Raw genomic sequence first — 11112 nt, 5'->3', positions numbered from 1 at the left:
GCTTTTACAAATACATATAGAAATAACGTAAAGTAATAAAAGATCGAACTTCTAGACGTTCACTGACAACTTTTCATACTTTGCTCTACTCAACGTAACGAATATATCTGCTCATCGATTTATCATAAAAGAACTAATGACATCCATCGAAGGAAGAGTCTTTTCCTCGTCAGAGAATAACAAACACTTTTTTACAAATTACGATATAAATCATTTTAGTCTGATGCAAGTTCGTAGAGAAAAACTGCCCGTCAACTTACGGAAGATAGAAATCTTATAAAGACTGCATACGTGAGAATTCTTTTTCAAATTGAAATAACACACGGCGCAAGAAATCGTAGTATCAATCATCTTCCATCCAAGGATGTTGGCCATGTGCAAATGCTTCCATGAAAATATGGATTTCAAACGGTCGGAAAATCTTTTGAAGTATAAGGGACAATCTTCAACTAAGTTATCATACTAAATGAAATATTAGAAATATTAATAATCTGGTACGTTAGAAATTTTCCTGGTATCCAAGCAGAGGGTTTGACCGAGCAAAATTATTATGAGTTCATGCGAGTCGGGGTGAAAGAAAGAAGCGTGGACAAGACATCGCAGGGAAGCCACGAGGACGGTTCCCGTTGTTCGGTAAATGCGCAGAAGCATCGCTTTGCTCGGCCGCGGCATCGCGACGAGGGCTAACGCAGTCACGAATCGCGCGGCGTCCGTGCCGGTTCATCTCTCCGTGTCCGATTCGTGCTTTCTTCGGTTTTGCAAGCTCAGGCGAGCTAGTGTTTCCCCTGTCGATTCTCTCGAGAAGTTCGATCGATCGAAAAAATCGAGAGGATTGAAGAAAAGGGTGAGGCATCGCTTTGCGAAATAGTTATAAAAAGAACAGTTGGAGAAATCGATAAAATTTAATGTGACAATATTGCAAAGTTGACAGTGTTTATTACATTGGAAGTGAAATGATATGTAAGTATCTAAAAATTAAATCGACGAGAACACAATTGAATGAGATGCGTTTTAAAAATTCTTAAAAGGATATCCAGAGTGGACATTGCATTTACAAAAGTTCGGACGTCGAAGAAATTTCATTCGATACCTGCGGCAATATAATTTGGACAAGAGTTTCAGAAATTTATTGACAAGGTTTGAAAATATATTAAACCGAAGAAAATTAAAGTACCAGTTTGGTACAGTATAATTAAGGAGTACTAAAATAAGACTGGTGAGTAAGTTTGATCCTTGAGTGAAGTTCTCAAACCTACAACCTAAAGTGAATAGTAAACAAGTTTAATTAACCGGCCAAATCTTTATTAAACCAGTTCCGCGTTCGGTAAATTGTAAGAACGATACAAGGAAGTCCGTATAACGAGTCAGTTTACCCAAGGAGAGCGACCAATCACTGACCCTTAAATGGATTACCACGTACCTCGAACTCTTAAAGTATTGGAACACAGGTACACCCTTAGCCACCGTCCGAACACGATGCAACCAATTTAAATGAATCACAATTACAAAGCAACAAACGTCCATTAACACCGGAAGAATAACAAATCGAGACATTGCATTAAGTGTTAAATCACCAACCTAGTCCATCAATAATGAATGGGCTAGAAATCAACATTTTTCTGAACACAAACCATGTCCACTGAAGAAACAAGAAATCACGCCAAGTGACGAGATCAGAATGGATCAGCCATCGTTTTCGCCTGATTTATTTAACGCCAGCTCCGGTCTTCAGGATCACCTTTTCTCCGCCGATCCTCAGAGGGACTCGCTGTACATCGTGATCCCAGTCACCATCATTTATATATCGATCTTCGTCACCGGTACGATCGGGAACATAAGCACGTGCATTGTGATAGCGCGCAACAAGTCGATGCACACGGCGACCAACTATTACCTCTTCAGCTTGGCAATCTCGGACCTGTTGCTGCTGGTCTCCGGGCTTCCAGCCGAGATTTACATGGTCTGGTACAAATATCCGTACATATTCGGCGAGGGTTTCTGCATTCTCCGTGGCCTGGCCGCTGAAACTTCGGCGAACGCTTCGGTTCTGACTATCACCGCGTTCACCGTCGAGAGATACGTGGCCATCTGCCATCCATTCCTCTCGCAGACGATGTCTAAATTGACTAGGGCAGTGAAACTTATTTTGATCGTATGGCTGGTAGGATTGTCGTTCGCGTTGCCGCAGGCTCTGCAGTTCGGCGTGGTTCAGCTACCCACGCATCCGAATATGATGATGTGCACCGTGACGAAAGTTCTGTTGAGGCACTCTTTCGAACTGTCCACCCTGCTGTTCTTCGTGATGCCGATGAGCGTGATTACTGTACTCTACGTGTTAATTGGACTGAAACTGAGGAAGTCGAGTATGATGAAGAGAGGCAGCGGGAGGGATCAGAGAGGAAGCTGCAGGCATCATCCTGGAAGGTCCTCGAGGAGGGTGCTCAAAATGCTTGGTTAGTAGCTTTTTATTATCTTCAGTAAAGTGAAAAATAATAGATATTGCATAAGGATAAAAACTTTTTCTCTTCTGTTTCTTTCTTTTTATTCTTTCTATTCTATTTATATATATATAAGTAAAAAGTGAAAGGAAAATTGAATTTTGGAAACTTTCTTCTTTGTCACGTAAGAGAATCTCGAAGCTATTGAATCGAAACGGCTATCAGGTAGCACCGAGCTTTAGCGAGTTGCTTAAGAAGATAAAGGAATTGAAGGGTGGAGAACGATCCATCCTTTTCCCTAAGGATTCGTCCTCGCCATTTAAGGCAAAGACAGGGGAAACCCCTTTTAGTTTGGACTCGATCCTTTGTGGAAGTTCGTCTTTCGAGAACGAACTCGGAAATGTACTTGATAACAAAAGAGAGAATCCTTTGATTTAATAATTCGATTGAAAATTGGAAATTGTGGTATCGGGGTAGTAATTTTTTTTCTCCTGAATGTGTTATAAAAAATGCACTTCCTAACGGGTTATTTCTGTTCTCGAAGGGCAGGTATATGGTTTGAATAAAAATCCATCATTGTAAAACGAAATGTCGTCGAGCGGAGACATTCGGAGGAGTCGAAGACGTCCCTTGTCTCTTTATGACGGCCATAAAAGTTCGTTTATTGTTACCAGACGGTTAAAAGTAATAATAAAATGAATAAAAATGTCAACGACATTCTCAGCGGTTCACGAATTACTTTTTCATGACTTCACAAATGAATCAGGAAGCATGCATTATATTTTTGATTCGCTTTAAAATGTACAGCATTCTAATTGCAATTTATAAGAAAATTTGGAATCGGGAAGTCGAGGGTGGCCAGGCTTACAAAACGTCTTCGACTGATGGACTGCTAATTAGGTCAATGAGATCAATTGGGAGAAAGAGAAAGGCGCCCTAATCGAAAATATAGTGTCGACTATTTTTATGGCTTCATGCCTATATTTATTTCGTAACCCTTTCAAGGTTAATAAAGAAGATCTCAGGTGTTTATAGATAACTTTTTCATGTTTCGACAGAGTCTAATAATAATAACGCTTAGGATGCAGGAATGTTTCGAATGAGATAAAATAATTCTAGTTTTAAATTAAGTCCATTCCTAGGCCTTAAGCCTAAAATACAGCATTTTTATACATGTATATGTATATGTATATAAAGAGGCTCTATTAATTAAAATATTCACACGACGTACGATCATATGTGAAATTCGAGAAATTCTACTAAATTATTTTCAAAATTTACGACCAGGAGGTTGGATGAGTTCTCATTCAGGAAACCTAGAAATGTTATTAACGCTGGATACGTCTATAGAGGATCCGACGAATTAGGATCTTCCGTGGAGACCTTTTCCGAATGTTCGCCGATTGATGCCCGACGTTAGGGGAAGGATAACGGTGTCGATGACTAGCAAATGAAATTCCGAGTATGATTTGTCCCAAATCAGAATCACCCTCAGAATTCTTGCATTCAATTCAATCTTCGACGCTTTCATATGAAAATAATTGTCATTTGTAATTTAGAAAATTTAATAATGAAATTTATTGTAAAATACAATATAAACGGGAATCCCTTTAATTTATAGAAAAACATAGCAAATGTAAGACGAAATTTGCACCGTGTTTGAAGATTCATTATGGAACCCGAAAATCCGAGCGGCGTTCTTTACTATTTTTGTGGAATATCACCAGGGGAAGAGAATTCTCTATATTGCTCGACTCTCAAGGAATCTCATTCGTTATTCATTCAGTATGAGCATCGGGAGCATTTTTTTTGCTGAACAGTGACGGAATGTTAAATCTCTAAATACGCGAGTTTGGAAATTTCTTCCTTCTTGTTTATGAAAAGAAATCCGGGTGCATCGAAATCACCAGTAATAACCACTCGAATATTAACGTGTCCACAGCGATGTTCAGTTCAACGTCACGTGATATTGTACATACAGAGATCCTCCGTAAAATTTTAATATTTCCGGAAGTCGTCAGTAGTCCGCTGATTTTTATATAAAATAAACTCTTCATGGTATTAGTTTAAAAATTGTGTTTCAAATAAATTTCATTTTTTAAACATTACAATTGCATTTGATGTTCTAATCAATATTTATTAGAAAACTTCCATATTACGTGATGAAAAGAAGAATCATTCGTTGCCGACTAAACTTCTTAGACATATTTATGAACGATTATTGAAACGTCAGTTAGAAAAACACGATCGTCAAAGCGCAGAGTAAATAACAGTGATCATTCATCTATATCAGACAGATGTAAATTCAAATCGGTGGAACTAAGTTTTTCAATTAGTCGTCAGAATATCTTTAACTTTCCTTATTCAGAAAGAAGTAACTCGTGGATCGAGAATTGTTTTATCGTATCGTGAACAAAAATAAATTGGATATTCGAGAAGTAAAATTATTATGTAACGAGTGTCGTGATGTGCATATCATTCCAGCGAGATTAACGCCCATTTGTCGAATTGATAGTAGCGATCCGAAAGATGGATCCGAGATAAATAAGCAATAATTTTTGCACGCTCTTGTCTTTGTTTTATGAACGGTGGTCCAATCGATTGATATTCTCGATGCGATGGAATGTTGATATTTTGCAAAATTAAAAGATGGAATGGAAGCTTATGGAAATGAGCGACAAAAATATCGGTGAACTTTGGATCCTCGCGGAATTCGTGTCTGAAAATAAACAAGTGAACTTTATTCTTGGTTTGGAAAATTTTAAAGAACATCTCCATACAATGATGTGCTTCTGTTATAATAATCACAGCTTTTTAATGACACCAATTATCGTTAACGATCATTGCTACCTTGTGCCGCCTTAAATTACGTAAATGCTGTAGAAAAATTACTAGATCACCTGCGGCGTAATGCACGACATCGATTTGACATAAGAAGGCAGCTACCTCCTTCTTAAATCAATTCCGAACGGTTCATTACCGAAGATTGGCTCTATCATTGAAGTTTACTAAACAGATTTTTAATTAATGTCCAAGCTTGAATAATTAAAAATGTTGTCCAAACATACTTTAGAAGAATCCTAAATTGCACAAGATAATTATTATACAGCATCATCAATGAAGCTTAGACGACACATTTTTAATTAATGTGCAAGCTTGAATAATTAAAAATTTCATTGAAGCACACTTTAGAAGAATCCTAAATCAAACATAAGGGGTTAATTTTTTTACCAAGCCTTATTATAGTATAGCTGCATCCATGAAGTTTAATCGAGTGATTTTTAATTAATGTCTGAACTTAAAAAATAATTTTAAATTGTCTAAGCTTGAGGAAAAATATTTTAAATTGCACAAGATAATTAAATTGAAGTAATTTATTTTCGTACTGCCACGTCCGAAGTTAGTTAGATATGCAAATACGTGCGAAAACACGCGAACTTGAAATTCATTCGAGACAACAAACAATAAACAACTCTTGAACGAGAAATTCAGGAATCCAATAAAAATTCAATCTTCGCGTGGCATCATGTTGACGGGCTGAAAATAAATCGGGAAGCGGTGAGCAAAGATCAAGTGGCGCTCGAACGGAAAATGGGAAGTGCAATTCCATCGATTATTTCCCCGTCCGCGGTGCACAGTTTCTTCATTGTTATTCGACGGGGTCAGTGATAAAATCGATGGTGTGTAAACAACCGCCGAGATCAGAAATTCATATATCGACAGCTCGTGAAACAATATATTTCACGTCATGTTCATTAACTTTCGTTGATCGAAAATTAATAATTCATAATTCCAATTTCATTTCTAGTTTGACATTTCCAACGAAAATTGCAAAACAAATTCCAATGACCGAAACGTCAAGCTATAACTCTGTCATTACAAAAACTGTACTTTTATGCAAAATAGAACAATTATCAATGTTTTATGAACGGTGGTCCAATCGATTGATATTCTCGATGCGATGGAATGTTGATATTTTGCAAAATTAAAAGATGGAATGGAAGCTTATGGAAATGAGCGACAAAAATATCGGTGAACTTTGGATCCTCGCGGAATTCGTGTCTGAAAATAAACAAGTGAACTTTATTCTTGGTTTGGAAAATTTTAAAGAACATCTCCATACAATGATGTGCTTCTGTTATAATAATCACAGCTTTTTAATGACACCAATTATCGTTAACGATCATTGCTACCTTGTGCCGCCTTAAATTACGTAAATGCTGTAGAAAAATTACTAGATCACCTGCGGCGTAATGCACGACATCGATTTGACATAAGAAGGCAGCTACCTCCTTCTTAAATCAATTCCGAACGGTTCATTACCGAAGATTGGCTCTATCATTGAAGTTTACTAAACAGATTTTTAATTAATGTCCAAGCTTGAATAATTAAAAATGTTGTCCAAACATACTTTAGAAGAATCCTAAATTGCACAAGATAATTATTATACAGCATCATCAATGAAGCTTAGACGACACATTTTTAATTAATGTGCAAGCTTGAATAATTAAAAATTTCATTGAAGCACACTTTAGAAGAATCCTAAATCAAACATAAGGGGTTAATTTTTTTACCAAGCCTTATTATAGTATAGCTGCATCCATGAAGTTTAATCGAGTGATTTTTAATTAATGTCTGAACTTAAAAAATAATTTTAAATTGTCTAAGCTTGAGGAAAAATATTTTAAATTGCACAAGATAATTAAATTGAAGTAATTTATTTTCGTACTGCCACGTCCGAAGTTAGTTAGATATGCAAATACGTGCGAAAACACGCGAACTTGAAATTCATTCGAGACAACAAACAATAAACAACTCTTGAACGAGAAATTCAGGAATCCAATAAAAATTCAATCTTCGCGTGGCATCATGTTGACGGGCTGAAAATAAATCGGGAAGCGGTGAGCAAAGATCAAGTGGCGCTCGAACGGAAAATGGGAAGTGCAATTCCATCGATTATTTCCCCGTCCGCGGTGCACAGTTTCTTCATTGTTATTCGACGGGGTCAGTGATAAAATCGATGGTGTGTAAACAACCGCCGAGATCAGAAATTCATATATCGACAGCTCGTGAAACAATATATTTCACGTCATGTTCATTAACTTTCGTTGATCGAAAATTAATAATTCATAATTCCAATTTCATTTCTAGTTTGACATTTCCAACGAAAATTGCAAAACAAATTCCAATGACCGAAACGTCAAGCTATAACTCTGTCATTACAAAAACTGTACTTTTATGCAAAATAGAACAATTATCATAGTAATTTAAAGATTGTGCCTCAAACAGACATTTAGTTTATCATTTAAATATTATAATATACATACTACTTCAGATATTTTGTATATTTTTAAACATCGCAGTGTTCACATCTTCTGTATATTGAGTTTCCTCATAAGTCCATAAAATCCGCAGTCTAGTTATTACAATGGATTTACAGTTTTTGCTTCCATTGAAGCGAAGTTGATCAACCATTCCATTCCTAATAAAATACGATTGTCTCGTGACAATTTCAATTTACAGTTATTGCAAAATAGATTTATTATGGAAACACTTTTTATTAATTGTAGATGTAGCTTATCATGTTCGTAATTAAAATGAAAATTGTCGCTCGTTCATGGAAAAAACGATAGAGCGGACGTTGACAATAATAATGTATTCAGATATAGGGTACAAAGAGAGTATGCGGATACATACATACATATGTTGATAGTGTTCTTCGCGTGGCGGAAAATGATGCATCGGTTCATGAAAAAAGAATATGTGCAGGGAATTATTAAGTCAACTTTTGCATTATCCACTGACAGTCTATCAACTGACAGGTTTGATGCATATACATTCGCGTGTAATGCTTCTCAAGATTCATTTACCAAAGTAGTGATAACGCATTCAGCCCATTTCTCACTACATCAATTCCAATTCAATAAATATCTAAGGAATTTCTTTCGAAGGAAGTGTAAAATCTATTATCCAAATCTCTTGATTAGACTGCGGATGTTTACGTACGTTCTTATTTTTATAAATTAAACAAACGAAATTTGTTCTCTTTTTTAAATATTATAAATTGTATATTCTATCTATTTACGTATTGTTTCTTTGAATTATTTAAAATTCCCATAAATATCAATCCATTTATGATCCATTTGCAGAAAACTTAAACATATAAAAAATGTGAAACAATAAAGTATACATTACAACGTTGAAAGATTGATGCTATCTTCTATCCAGGGATGTGATTTCGCGATTGCTAGAAATGTGATTGAGCATGAAAATTCTGATCATAGATTATTATCTGCGACGTACTTGTACTTGGCCGAGAATCGACGGATCAGATTGAGCGCGAGAACGATCACGGCGTCACAGTTTATAGTGTATTTATCACGCGGCACAGCAGGGACTCATTAACCTCGTAATTATACATGTACACGCGCTTACACTCTGGATATTTCATTGCGCGGAAACGACGTAACGCCTATGTATGCACGTCTGCTCGTCGTCGACCCACCTCCGCTGCGTTTCCGACTGTGAATCGATTCGTATCGTCCCTGACGCGAACAATCACCAAAGCTAGAATGAAAATAATATTACCTTTTTTCGTGTCGTCTGTCATTAAATGATAGTCAGGCCTAATGAGAATTCTCGAGGCTAGATCTACATGGAACTCGTCTCTGATCGTAAAACAGAACAAGGTACCATCTTGTCTCGGGGCTTTTTTTTTCAATTAAGATTAATTCCATGTAAGATGAATAATGAAGATTAAATTAATGAGAAATGAATTTTTTATAAGGAATTCATTTATACATTTTCTTCAATTAAGTACATTTGTTTATTTTCAATCTGTAAACTAAAAAATGCATTGTTAAACTTCTCTCAAGGCCTCTTGGACTCGTCTCTGCTCATAAAGTGGAACAAGCTACCACTTTGCCTTGGAACTATTGTAACGTATTTATTCTCTTTTTAGTTAATGGAGTAAGAATGTATTGGAATGAATTTTTTATTAGAAACTTGTTTGACGAAGATTTCCTTTAATTAGTTTGTACATTTTCAATCTTCAAACTTAATACGTTAACAGTTTTGCGAAATTTCTTTTGTGATCTAATGGAGTAAGAATTATTGGAATGGACTTTTTATAAGAAACTTATTTTCTTTAATTAATTTGCACACTTTCAATCTCTGAACTGAAAAATGCTTTGTGCCAATTAATAGTATTGTTTCGATCAGAGTTACTTCTAGGACTGTCGACTATCTTCTAATTTTCTGAGCAGCAGAAGAATCAGAACGGAATTATATGAAGGAAGCGATACAGTTTCAATAAAGGGAATCTATCTCCTTCGCCAACGCCTGAAACGTTATCGACCCTCGGTCGAATTATTGACATAAGTGAGATACAATGAAATATAAAAACGAGGTGAGAGGGAAAGAAGGAGAGAGAGAAAATTGTCGTCCACCTTGAGTCAACAGACAGTAATTACTGGGGCAGAGGTTGCAATTCAACGAGAAATTTAGTGGCGCAGGAAGCAATGAAAATCGTGATAACGAGCTACTCGAAAGTAATAATTACTTACATCCATAGAAGTTTCAAACGTTCACCCTTAAATGACAATCATAGTTATCACACGAGTATTCCTAACAAAAAATGGAACATATAATTATAATTTGATAAAATTAGAGAAAAGCTGTCTTAGCTATATCGTATCACAAGCTCTTTTATTTCACCCTTAAATTAGTGGCACAAAGCAACAAAAATAATAATTACTTTTCAATAGGGGTTTCAAAAGTTCACAAAAAAGTTTAATATCAATAACTCCATATTAATCACACAAAGAATACTTTCTAATATTCCCTAAATGTTCAAAGCAAAATAGAAAAACTTTGAACATGCAATTCTAAGTTGATTTAATTAGAAAAAGACTGTCTTAGCTATGCAATATATCAATCCTAAAGTAATACATTACAACGTTGAAAGATTGATGCTATCTTCTATCCAGGGATGTGATTTCGCGATTGCTAGAAATGTGATTGAGCATGAAAATTCTGATCATAGATTATTATCTGCGACGTACTTGTACTTGGCCGAGAATCGACGGATCAGATTGAGCGCGAGAACGATCACGGCGTCACAGTTTATAGTGTATTTATCACGCGGCACAGCAGGGACTCATTAACCTCGTAATTATACATGTACACGCGCTTACACTCTGGATATTTCATTGCGCGGAAACGACGTAACGCCTATGTATGCACGTCTGCTCGTCGTCGACCCACCTCCGCTGCGTTTCCGACTGTGAATCGATTCGTATCGTCCCTGACGCGAACAATCACCAAAGCTAGAATGAAAATAATATTACCTTTTTTCGTGTCGTCTGTCATTAAATGATAGTCAGGCCTAATGAGAATTCTCGAGGCTAGATCTACATGGAACTCGTCTCTGATCGTAAAACAGAACAAGGTACCATCTTGTCTCGGGGCTTTTTTTTTCAATTAAGATTAATTCCATGTAAGATGAATAATGAAGATTAAATTAATGAGAAATGAATTTTTTATAAGGAATTCATTTGTAGATTTTCTTCAATTAAGTACATTTGTTTATTTTCAATCTGTAAACTAAAAAATGCATTGTTAAACTTCTCTCATGGCCTCTTGGACTCGTCTCTGCTCGTAAAGTGGAACAAGC

At 36.1% G+C, this 11112-nt stretch overlaps 1 protein-coding gene across 2 annotated transcripts in view; it reads left to right on the top strand.

Moving 5' to 3' along the window:
- The first annotated feature begins 109 nt into the window (after window positions 1-109).
- Window positions 110-11112, top strand: part of LOC108632925 (pyrokinin-1 receptor) — a 19961-nt gene continuing 8958 nt past the window's right edge. Inside the window, exons 1-2 of one of the 2 annotated variants that reach the window (XM_026810776.1) lie at window positions 110-960; window positions 1029-2453. In XM_026810776.1, coding sequence (XP_026666577.1) covers window positions 1679-2453 — 775 coding nt within the window. In that variant the 5' untranslated portion in view covers window positions 110-960; window positions 1029-1678. Of the gene's footprint in view, window positions 2454-11112 lie in introns of both variants that reach the window. The other variant, XM_026810777.1, reaches the window with a different exon arrangement.

The sequence above is a fragment of the Ceratina calcarata genome, unplaced genomic scaffold (assembly GCF_001652005.2).
Source record: "Ceratina calcarata isolate Rehan_Ccalc_2016 unplaced genomic scaffold, ASM165200v1 scaffold178.2, whole genome shotgun sequence".
NCBI classification, from domain to species: Eukaryota; Metazoa; Arthropoda; class Insecta; order Hymenoptera; family Apidae; genus Ceratina; species Ceratina calcarata.
Note: the sequence above shows the minus strand (reverse complement) of the source record. Positions and strands in the feature narration are given on the sequence as shown.